Source organism: Drosophila guanche, unplaced genomic scaffold, assembly GCF_900245975.1.
Source record: "Drosophila guanche unplaced genomic scaffold, DGUA_6, whole genome shotgun sequence".
Classification (NCBI taxonomy): Eukaryota; Metazoa; Arthropoda; class Insecta; order Diptera; family Drosophilidae; genus Drosophila; species Drosophila guanche.
This window is the reverse complement of record NW_022995746.1, coordinates 7,972,011-7,982,796: the sequence shown is the minus strand read 5'-3', so window position 1 is coordinate 7,982,796 and position 10,786 is coordinate 7,972,011. Positions and strand designations below refer to the sequence as shown.

Genomic DNA, 10,786 nt, shown 5'->3' with positions numbered 1-10,786 from the left:
GTCTGCATGCAGATGGGAAACACTCCACCTGCTGTCAGTATAATTGGCTGTTGAAGATTATGCAGAAAGTAGACCAATGTGGACTTGTATTGGCGACTGGCTGCCGTCCAATTCGATTGAAACAAACTATCGGAGAGGTCCTGGCAATCATCGATGATCATGTTGCAAAGGTAGCAAACAGGAAATGTTTCCAGCAATACACAGACCATGAAGCACACGGTGCCGAGGCCCGTCCAGAAGGTTGTAAAAAACATGACGTTGATCATGGACAGACCCAGAACTATGCCAATCAGGAGGAACTGCACGAAGATGGTGCCCGAGTAGATGGGCCGCAAAGCATTGAAATAGCTAAGGTGCCATATGGCAAATAGAATCACATAGATCAAATTTTATACTGATGAGCAAACTACTCACTCCAAAATCAAGCAGTGGTCCTGGATGCATTTCCTCAGATCATCATGGTGTTCCTCCTCAGTTTTAGTGGGATCCGTGCGCAGTTTAGTCAGTCGGTCCCTGAGCAGAAGGATGTGACAGCGAGCCATCAGCATGTGGCTCAGAGCAGAGACATCCGTACACTGATCCATGAGGACACCCCCACTCATCAGCATAACCTCACACACGCTGGAAATAAAAAAGTTCTTCTCCTCGTCCAGTCCAGGGAGGTACATCAACCAGGCGTGCCTGCCCATCAGGATGTAACCCGTAAAATTGACCGTAACATATCCGAAGTAAACAATGAAAAAGACAACGTAGCACATGTTGCCATGGGCCACGCAGCGGTGCACACTGGAGCGTTCCTCATCGCTGGTGCAGCGCAGGTCCAGTTGATCCAGCACCTTATTGGATGCCTGAAATCCCTTGTATCCCCAAATGATGAAGAGGGACTTCAGAACGCATCCGTACATATTCACCGTGATCTCGAGGGAGCTGAGAAACTCTCCCGCCGTGAAGCTCTTGAACATCTGAATGTATGGCATCAGCAACGAGATCGGTAGGATGAGCATGAACACCAAATTCAGAATAATCGCATAAACCATATAATGGATTCTCCACTTTTTATCGTCGGGTGCGGTCCAGCCTAAAACCTTTTGAAATTGATCCAAGTAGACAAATGCATCGCGGGACCGAGGCTTCTCCGTCAATGGCAGGGCTTTGATACGAGGAAAAAACTTGCTCAACATCTTGTCTTTGCTTATTTTTCGACTGTATCGCAGGTGAAGGCACAAATGTCTTTTATAATTTGCCGTTTGGGGTTTGTTGTGGGTTTCGCAGATGACGTTGCCGTTTTTTTTTACATTTAAAAAGTTGCACTATAATTTGTTGAATTATTAAATCGGGAATGAAAGTGCTGTTAAAATGGGAATATTGCAACTCATGTTCAAACCAGCACAGTTAACAGCGCAGCTTAACAGACGGGCTTGTAGAAGCGGCGATCGCTGTTAAGGTGTGTAAGTTTTCCGCTGCCCGCTAACAGTGGCGCACAGCGCCCGTCTACAGTGCTGTTAGCGCTCTCTGCTCTGAGAATGAGCTCGTGCGTAGATTGCGTAATTTGTTTTATTTCAAATGTATTTAAGTTTTAATTGAATTTAATTATAGTTTTAGAATCAATTTAAAGAGTATCTTCTAGTCAAAATATTCCAGCATGCACTTTTTCACATTTTAAATTCTTAATTTGCTAACGTCTTTTCGAGTTCGTAAAAGCTCCACTGGAATTGGTTGAATTATTAATTTTGGGAATGAAAGGGCTGCGTAAACACTGTTCACCTCATAGTCAAACCGCACTACATTCCCTGACCAGACAAAAATACATAAAAATAGATTAGTTATTTGGTAATTTTTGGGCCCATAAATAATCCCATTTGGTAACGAAACCACAGACCATGATATGGTCTGGGCCGGAAATATAATTTATACACTATGTGCTCGATTTTAATTAGCAACAGCATTTTCAGTGCTGCACTCACTGGAATGTAGTTGAGTTTTGCATTTGAGAGAGGGAGCAAGCGGGGTTCCTGTACCTGATGCCAGGCCATAGACAGAAGTTATTAGAAACAATTCATATTTATGTACATACACATTTATGTGCAGAATATATGGAGATATTTCAAGCCTCGTTTCGTTTTTAACTGCTTCAGAAGTTAAATGAGCCGCGAAATTTCCATCCAGCTCAATCAGATTGAGGAAACATCCTGCTCTTCGGATTGATGCAATTAAAAGTAAATTCTCTCGTGATATTACAGGACTTTTGACACGCTTTAAGCAACTCGAACTAATTAAATGAATACGCGTTGAATACCATAAAAATCTCTTCGCTCGTTTTTCCTTTTTTGGGTCAAACCTTTGAGCGACGCTCACATAGCACACAGGAATGGAGCCCACTGGCTGTCCAGTCCGACCAGTCAGCAGAGTTCGTCGTCAATCCTTTGGGTGAATGCAATTTATTTTAATTGCGATGGCAGGCAGTGCAGGGTCAGCTCAAAGGAACGCAAAGGAAACCCATTTCAAATGGCCGTAAAACTACGCCAAAAACGGTCGCGAGCTCATTAAAATTTGAGCACCAAAAACGATCGCAATGCGAGCTCATGTGATACGTGAATGGCTTTGAATAGCAGATTTTTGCCAAGCAGAAAGATGCAAGAAAATTCCAGACTAATCGTGTAATTTGCAGCTGCCACAGCAGGTAGGCCGGCATAGCGCCAGCTGCCACTGTAAGGGATTTTCCCAAGAAGGAAAATTACTGGTGGCTCAAGCGAAATTCTGCTTAAGAGGAAGGATGGGATTTGTCTACGTCGGCAGGTAGCCTGAGGTTGCATATAAAACTGAGAGACGCACGAGCCATGACACCATTGCGTTCTGGACACTCGACGCTAACACATCATCAGCCATCAGTCATCAGTCATCAGTTTGAAACATAACAACATTATGGCCGATTTATTATTCCCACAAATGGAGCGTCCTCTGCCATCGATGCCTTCGTTGCACTACACGCTGTTTGCGTATCGCGAGGAGCTGAGACGTCGCGATGTGCCCTTCATGAAGATGTCCACGATCAAGCTGCACCTGACGGACAACTTGATACTGCAGACCATCAAGAACATACGGCAGTTCGACACCATTGAGATTATGAATCTCAACAGGGAGATCACCTTCAAGCGGCGACTCACCAAGCAGATGCGCAAAGTGCGGAAACTGGAGAAACTCGGCCTGAACATCGATCCACGGAAACTCACCGAGGGCGGCCAGTGGCTCTGAACAGCAAGCGAAAACTGTGTGAAAATTCTATACTACAAACAACTCTTTCCGAACTCTAATCATACTACAAGCATGTGAAATTAGTTTATAAGCGAAATCTCCCCAAGTTTCTAAAACTCAATAAGCCGAACCAATAGATGATTTTTTTGAATGAAATATATACAAGAAAAATATGCAATTCGCTTCAAGTGATCCACTCGGTTTCTATAACTATTTTGCCCTTGCTTAACGTTTCAAAAATTAGGCGTAGAAAAATGTTTCATCGTTTCTCCTTAGTGGTGGCATTCATTGTGGTTTTTCTTACTGGCTTATCGTATTGTTATGGCCATGATATCGAAGAGTTTCCAACTGAAGAAGCCACGGATAAATCTGCAGTTGATGATATGGGGCATGAAATGAGACCTCAGTCCAGGGATGACAGTGAAGTGCATGAAATTCACCAAGTTGTTGCTGACGATGATGATGATGTCGCAGGAGTAATCGAGAAATGCACACCCGGCAAAGTCCTAAGCCTGAATACCAATAATTTTAATCTGATGACGCAAACTGGTAGATTTTGTATCCTGATCTTTGAATCCCCTTTGAGCTACGTGTCCGCTCTGGCCAAAATCAAATTGGGGAAGCTGGCCAAAGAAATGAAATACAGGGACGCTGTGTGCATCTCGGATTTGGACTGCACAAAATCGAAAGAAATTTGCCACGAACTACAAATCGAAGCACGTCCAACTTTTCTGTGGTATCAGAATGGGCGCAAACTTGGCTCCTACAATGGCAAACACGAAGTGGAATCTTTGAGAAATTTCGTCGATGAAATGATAGCCTCTAATGGAACATTCGTCGAAAAGTCAGGAGCCAGAGAAATAAGTTATTTAACGATTAATATTGTCATGATTGTTATGAACCTTTTGGCCATTTAGCTACGAGTCTTATTATTAAATTGAATTAAATGACAATTAAGCCAAGTAATTGTTACAAGCAGAACGTTAGAAGAATCTGAATAATCTTCTGCATAGTTTCAGTCAACTTTTTGTCCATTAAGAATGAAGTTGTAGACTTGAATGTTTGGATACACCTAAGCTCTGCGTTTGTTGTGCCTTATCTACCGAGCTGTGGTGTTTATATAGTTAAACCAAATTAGCCTGGAAATATATGACAAGAGAGACGAAAATGTTTCAACTCTCGTTACTTATGGCTGTATTCATATTCATCAGTCTGATAGAGACACCAACATCAGAAGTAGAGGACCTCAGGCAATCAATCGACTGGAGTAGCGATGATTTTGAGACAAATCTGAAAAAGAAGAATCTCATTGTCGAGTTCTACGGAATGCGCTGCCAGAGCTGTAACAGTCTATACAGCATACTGTGGAAGTTGATGGGCAGCCAGGGTGTAGCCAGTACCAGCCTTGCCATTGGGGCCATAAACTGTTCCACTTACGAGCCATTTTGCATCAGTAATAATGTCACGACCTATCCGACTCTACTGTACTTTGAGAGGAACGATGGAGTGCCAAAGAAAGCGTACAACATGAGCGCCTTTATGCCCGGGAAAAGTCTCGTAAAAAAGGAAGTTGAACAGCAAAACGACAAGTCCGAGGGCTGTAAGCTCGGCGAAGTATTCACATTGACCAACGTGAATTTCGCTTCATCCACCAAAAATAGGAATTTCTTTGTGAAATTCTTTCAGCCAAGCTGCGTATTCTGTCTGGCCATAAAGCAGGTGTGGATTGATCTGGCCATCGAATTGAAGCAGGAAACGGCTGTTTGTATCGGAGAGATCGATTGTTCCGATTCCAAAGATTTATGCAAAAAGTATCAAATAACCGCCGTGCCAAAGATTATATGGTTTGGCCCTGGCGATGACATCAGGGTCTATAACGGCGGTGGCAACTTGAGGTTGATGAAGCGTTTTGTTTTAGATATGCTTGATGACAACGGCTCGCTGGCAGCTCAAAGAATTTCAACTGCTGCCAGTAATCCATGTCATCCAAAGAGAGTTTTGGTTTTAATCAGCATGTTGGGATTGATCAAAAATTATTTGTTCATTTAAATGAAATAAAAAGTATACCTATCAAAGGATAAGATTCCATTCAGACTTTTTGGCTTCTTCGCCATCCCAGAGTGTACTCTGTTGAGGCGCTTACTGTAACATGTGTCGAATAGCTTTATTTTAAGTTCATTTTTGTCTCGCCATCTCCCTCACACTCTTTGCGTATTAACCCCGTAGAATTATTCGTTGCTGCTATTAAAATCATGTCGTCTCTTCCTGATAAACGGCACAACTTTCTGAGAGCTTTGACAGGCACGAGCACTCTCTTCTCACTCCACTCTCTTTCTCCTCTGTTATCCCTTTTTAGTAGGTTTTTGCATTCGAGTGCGTTTCTTAATGATTTCACAAAGTTTTGTCAACCAGATGCACATTACATGCAGACACCATAACCACCAACACCCCCACCCCCACCACATGCATGCGGGTTGAGGCAAAACAAACATAAAGAACAACTACAACGCGCTTCTTCCATGATGCGACCATAAAAAGTTTGTCAACGGCAACAACAAACATGCATGAAAAACGCCTGGCAAAGCGTAAATTGTATTCTCAGCTGCATAGACTTGTTATGCCCTAGGTGAGGGTGTGACGAATTTGCAGAGTTGTTTGTAGCATAGCGAAGGCAGCATTCCCATAGGAGCAGCCTGAGAGTATCACAGCTTTCGGTCATCAATGCTTGCACTTCTCTCTTGTATTTTTTTCGGCAATGCAAAGAGTGTCGAGCTGGTGAGAGTGGGAGAGTGCGAGTGCGAGAGCGAGAGTGCGCTTGCAAAGTTCTGTGGGGTGGGATTGTGTGTTTGCATGTGGGTTTTAGTAATTTAGTGCCCCATTTGAAATGTCTTTTTTCATGGTCGAAAGGGGGGGGAGAGGAGTGGGGGAAGATTGATGAGAGCGGCACGGAGAGAGAAGTATGGACTGCTGAGGCTGCAAGCATGTTAACATTGCAAAAACAATGCCCATGCATAATGGGCCGCCTGCAGTGCATTGCTGTGGCGGGTAACGCATTTATTATTGAAAAAGCTCTCAACGCATGTACCAAAACCAGAGCGGTAGATTTTATAAGTAACGGGACCGCGCAGATTCCTTAGGTACGGTGGGTACTTGTGCGTGTCATAAATAATAAGGTGTTTTCAATAGCACCTGTTGGTTGTGGAGTATCCTCATTCCCTGACAACAGCTAAATAAAGGTTATAATTCCTTAACGTCTGTTCATTGAACCGCAATGTCCACTGTATAAAGGCAAACTCTGAAGACAACAGACGTCAAACGGACTTGGCTAAAAAACTGACTTACACACTGACAGACAGACACAGTTGACATGCAACTTTAGCGTAAAAAACAAATAGCTTTACAAAGGAAGAAAAAGCTCAGCTATCCATCGTGTATTTTGATACTCTTGAGCGGAATATTTCTTTGCAATTGCATTTCAAGTGACCGGCAAGGGACGGCGCAAAAAATAAGCGTGAGGCGCCCCGGAATGCGTCTGGAAAAAGAGAGGAGGACACGCAAAAGAAAATATTAATCCGAAGGAGCAACAAACAGCACTAGAAGTTTCTGTCTCTGTCGTCCGCAGAAAACTTTCTCCTCTCTTCGGTGATGGGTACAAACTTTTTTTTATTCTGCTCCAAACTTTTCGGTTGGCACTCGAACAAAATAGCTCAATGACAGGAATGTAACTCTGGGTGAGTGTCAAAGTGCAGACGTTGCACACAGTCAGCAGCACATGTGCACAGACATGGCCTGTACATAGATATTTTTGTATCTGTATGCAAGTGAACTGCATTCAAGCACTGTGGTCTGAAAAATGTTGCGAAGTAGCAAACTTTTTGTATTGGATTTAACTTGTTATTTACTTTTGGGCAACTCTAAAGGAACGAAGAAAAAATTATCCGAGTTAAAGATGGAGTTTTTGAAGTGGTCTGCTGCAAAATATTTACACAGAAGTTCCACGATTGGTGATGCAACAGTCAATAATGTTTCTGGTTTAGCATATTTTTACTGAAGGATAAAGTATGAGAAGTTTGGGAAAGTTGTGATAAAGAAAAACAGATAGGGATAATCCGCAGTGAATAAATAAACCGAAAGATATTGGACCACATTTCAAAAGAGACAACAATTTATGAATCCCTAAAATATTTGTATAAAAAATGAGGCAACTTGTACGAGTCAATTTACTGTGAGGATCTATTTTATTTTTACACATTTATTTGAAGCAAAACATACATATTTCCTGCGTATTTTCACCTGGCATTTCACAAGAATTCCCATATGAAACTTTGGACAGTGACTATCCCCTGTATACATGATGTTTAACATTTTTGGCAGCAAACTAATTTCAAGAGCACCCACCTGATGTGACTTTCAAGTTTTCAGCATCAAACATATATCAAATTCCAACCACACTCATGCCCCAATTTCGGGCCTTGCCTCCAGCTGTTGTTCCACAATTTGAAGACCCAAACCACTGTGAGAGCCATCCGCAAAGTCGCAAAATATTTTGTCCTTCCAGACAATGGCATCCAGAAGTGGGGAATGGATCTGGGCCAAGAAAAGGCAAAGCTCAAAGTGCACAGAAATTCCAAGCGGGCCACCGTATCATCTACTCGTAAAACCTCTCTCTGTGGGGACCTCCGATGGCCGGGATAAAATATGCACAAAGGAAATGGAATGAAGTGTAACGAAACTAGTCGTGACACAATTGTTGAGGCAAATTGCAAAAGTCATTGAGGAATAGAGGGCCGCGCCTCACCAAAAAACAGATAAAATATCTGTCCCTCAGCGAAAATGGTCAATTCATAAAATTCCTAGGCCAATAACATTATCGGCTCGTAAAAGAGCGAGCGAAAAACACTGAAAAATATACAAAAGTTATTTTCGCATAATATTAAATTTTGTGAAAATGTCTCCCTCACACACACTCGAACACTCTAACACACAAGTAAAACGCTTGCGAGGCAGCCGGGAACCCATTGGCAACAGATAAATGAGGCACTCGGGCACAGGCGACAGCAGCAGGGAGGAAGCAGCCACACATCCGATACAGTAAGCTGTAATATGTGTTGGCCAAAACGAGCATAAAACGAAGCCCCGATACAATCCAAATTGAATCAATTGAATTGAATCGCTAAGCAAAAGGTTTGAATGTATCGAGTGCGGCGTTTGCATGGTTGAGGGTACATGGGTTACCCTGGAAAGTTTCGGAATATGTTTATTTTATACAACATTTAATGTCCACTGCAACAGAGGACGAATGTCTATAAAGCACATAAAATATATGTAAATAGTTTTACTCGAGAATTTAGAATTTCATTGAAATTTCTTTTAATAAAATACGAGGTATTCCCTTAGCTCAAACCTGCAACTAGTCCGCTACTATTTACTCCTCTTTCGCTTTGGTGGAACCCTTTTATACGCCGCAAAAGACCCCAAAACATCGTCGCGAACACGCTGGGAAATAAAAGTAAATTGATGTCTTCAACTGTCGCAGACGATGGAGTGAGCGTGTGCCGAGGGGTGTGAGGTGTGTGGCCGAGGGGCGAGGTGTGTCATTGAGTCGCATGCATGTTGCGGTAGTTTTCAAGGGACTGCTGTTGCTCCAACAATTTACTCAATGATGCACTGCGGTAGATTCATATTTATGATGCGATATTCCTGTTTGGGGATTCGAGACATCTGTTTTGTGGATAAGTTAATGCTGGCTTGGTACAGATGGGTGGGTGGATTAAGTAGTTTGAAGTTCTAGTTTACTCAGCACCCACTGCTGCCCAGCCTCACTTGCAGAGTGACTTTATTTTTGAAGTTTTTAGAGGGTTAGGGTTAGGGAACCGCAGAACGGTTCTGTCATCTCCAGGCAGAAAGAATTGAGAATTGGCAAAAGTTTTGCCATTGAAAACAAAGTGAAACAACTCCAGCGGGGGGATACTGAAGGAGCTGTCTGCCAAGTGTTGTGCAGTGAGCTGTAAGCAGTTTCTCGAGCATCTCATTCTCATTGTAGTCCCGTTACGCTCTCCCCGCTCACGACACTGTCTCCCCCTCTACCCCGTCGTCGCTGTTTGCATGCTCACTTCTTCTCTCTCCACGCTTACTTACTCCCCTGCTCACTCCGCTGTCGCTCTCTCTCTCTCTCTGCTCACGGCGCTACGCTCCCTTCTCACACCGCTTTCTTCACATCCCACTCCGCTCTCTTGCGTAAAAGTAACAGTGTCTCTCCCAAGTTGGCAAGTCAGCAAAAGCTCCCTTGGCGCTGCGTGAATGTTGTCACAATCGCATTAGTTATTGATTCCCGTACATCTGGCGTATGTTGTTACACCCAGTGCGTATGTCAGTCACACGGATCCTCCGCAGTACTTACCTTAACTACATGTGTTAGCTTTAGCTGCCTTCTTGAGTGGTAAATATAAAATGAAAATGATTAAGCAACATGCAAAGACACTTAGGAGGTGTCGGATGCGCTTTATTTTTGGATTTTACATTTCACTCACACACATGCTATATATGCATGCCACGTGCGTGTGTCGCATTTATCTTTGTCAATATGCTTATTTTGTGGAGCATTTATTTCCCCCAGGTAAGGTGCCAAAATGCATTCAATTAATAAGACTCTGAATCTCAGGCGAAATAAATCAAAAGGTACATTGAGTTTTTCTTTCACACAGTAGCTTTTTTGCATTCCAATTGCACTTGCCTTAATTAACGAAAAAGATTTTTACTTTTGGTCACTTTTTCTACTTTAAAACAAACACACACACCCAAAGCACATATCTGGAATATCTGCCACCTCTAACATCCACACTACATGCATAACTTTTCCATCAGAAGGCATTGAGTAAAGTGAAGTGGAGTGGAGTGGAGTGGGGTGGATGGCTGGAGGAAACTTTAAAAGTGCACAGCATGAGGAAGTGGCAATGGGAATGGAAATTGTTCAAATCATGGCACACAACAAGTTGCCACAACTTTTCATTACAAAAGCGAGAAGCAGCAGCAGCACCAGTCTGCTCCCATTATAGTTGCATGTGGCAAGCAGATGGAGCAGCATCCACAAAAGCTGGGGAGTAATGGGCTGCCACTGATGGCCCGGAACGATGCTTTGATGCTTCTGGTCACACAGCAACACACACATATTCACTCGTAAAGTAAAAAAAAAACTAATGAACTCCCATTCTGGTTTGCTGCTCACACAAAATAAATAAAAACAACTGCAGAAAACCTTGACAAAATGGCACAAAAAGTTGCCATTTGTATTGGCGTTCTCTGTGTGTTCTTTTTTTGGTGTCTCCCCGTGGACTGCTCCATAAATATGCCATGTAAAATGTAAAATTAAATGTAATATCTATGGATGCACTCAGGCACAGGCAGATGCACAACTAACTGGCTTCGGGGCAGTCCTTTCAATGAAGTAAATCACTGAGAGAGAGAGAGAGAGGGCGAGCAGCTGGAATCAGGTGGGTCATGTGTGTGCAAGTTCACAGCTCTCACAGCTCTCTGT

General features: G+C 42.9%; 4 protein-coding genes across 4 annotated transcripts in view; 3 read left to right on the top strand and 1 right to left on the bottom strand.

The window, feature by feature from the left end:
- LOC117582253 overlaps positions 1 to 1,226 on the bottom strand; it is a 3,971-nt gene extending 2,745 nt beyond the window's left edge. Inside the window, exon 1 of the mRNA XM_034269863.1 lies at positions 415 to 1,226. Coding sequence (XP_034125754.1) covers positions 415 to 1,181 — 767 coding nt within the window. The 5' untranslated portion in view covers positions 1,182 to 1,226. The remainder of the gene's footprint in view (positions 1 to 414) is intronic.
- A 1,610-nt stretch (positions 1,227 to 2,836) lies between these two features.
- Positions 2,837 to 3,423, top strand: LOC117582075. Its single transcript, XM_034269632.1, has one exon. The coding sequence runs from the start codon at positions 2,923 to 2,925 to the stop codon at positions 3,250 to 3,252; it is 330 nt and encodes a 109-aa protein (XP_034125523.1). The 5' UTR covers positions 2,837 to 2,922; the 3' UTR covers positions 3,253 to 3,423.
- A 53-nt stretch (positions 3,424 to 3,476) lies between these two features.
- On the top strand, positions 3,477 to 4,169 carry LOC117582251 (thioredoxin domain-containing protein 5 homolog). Its single transcript, XM_034269862.1, has one exon. It carries the CDS (start codon positions 3,507 to 3,509, stop codon positions 4,167 to 4,169), a length of 663 nt encoding a protein of 220 aa, XP_034125753.1. The 5' UTR covers positions 3,477 to 3,506.
- A 271-nt stretch (positions 4,170 to 4,440) lies between these two features.
- LOC117582250 (protein disulfide isomerase-like 5-1) lies at positions 4,441 to 4,982 on the top strand. The gene is made up of 2 exons (XM_034269861.1): positions 4,441 to 4,852; positions 4,939 to 4,982. The coding sequence occupies exons 1-2, from the start codon at positions 4,441 to 4,443 to the stop codon at positions 4,980 to 4,982; spliced, it is 456 nt and encodes a 151-aa protein (XP_034125752.1).
- Positions 4,983 to 10,786: the final 5,804 nt, after the last annotated feature.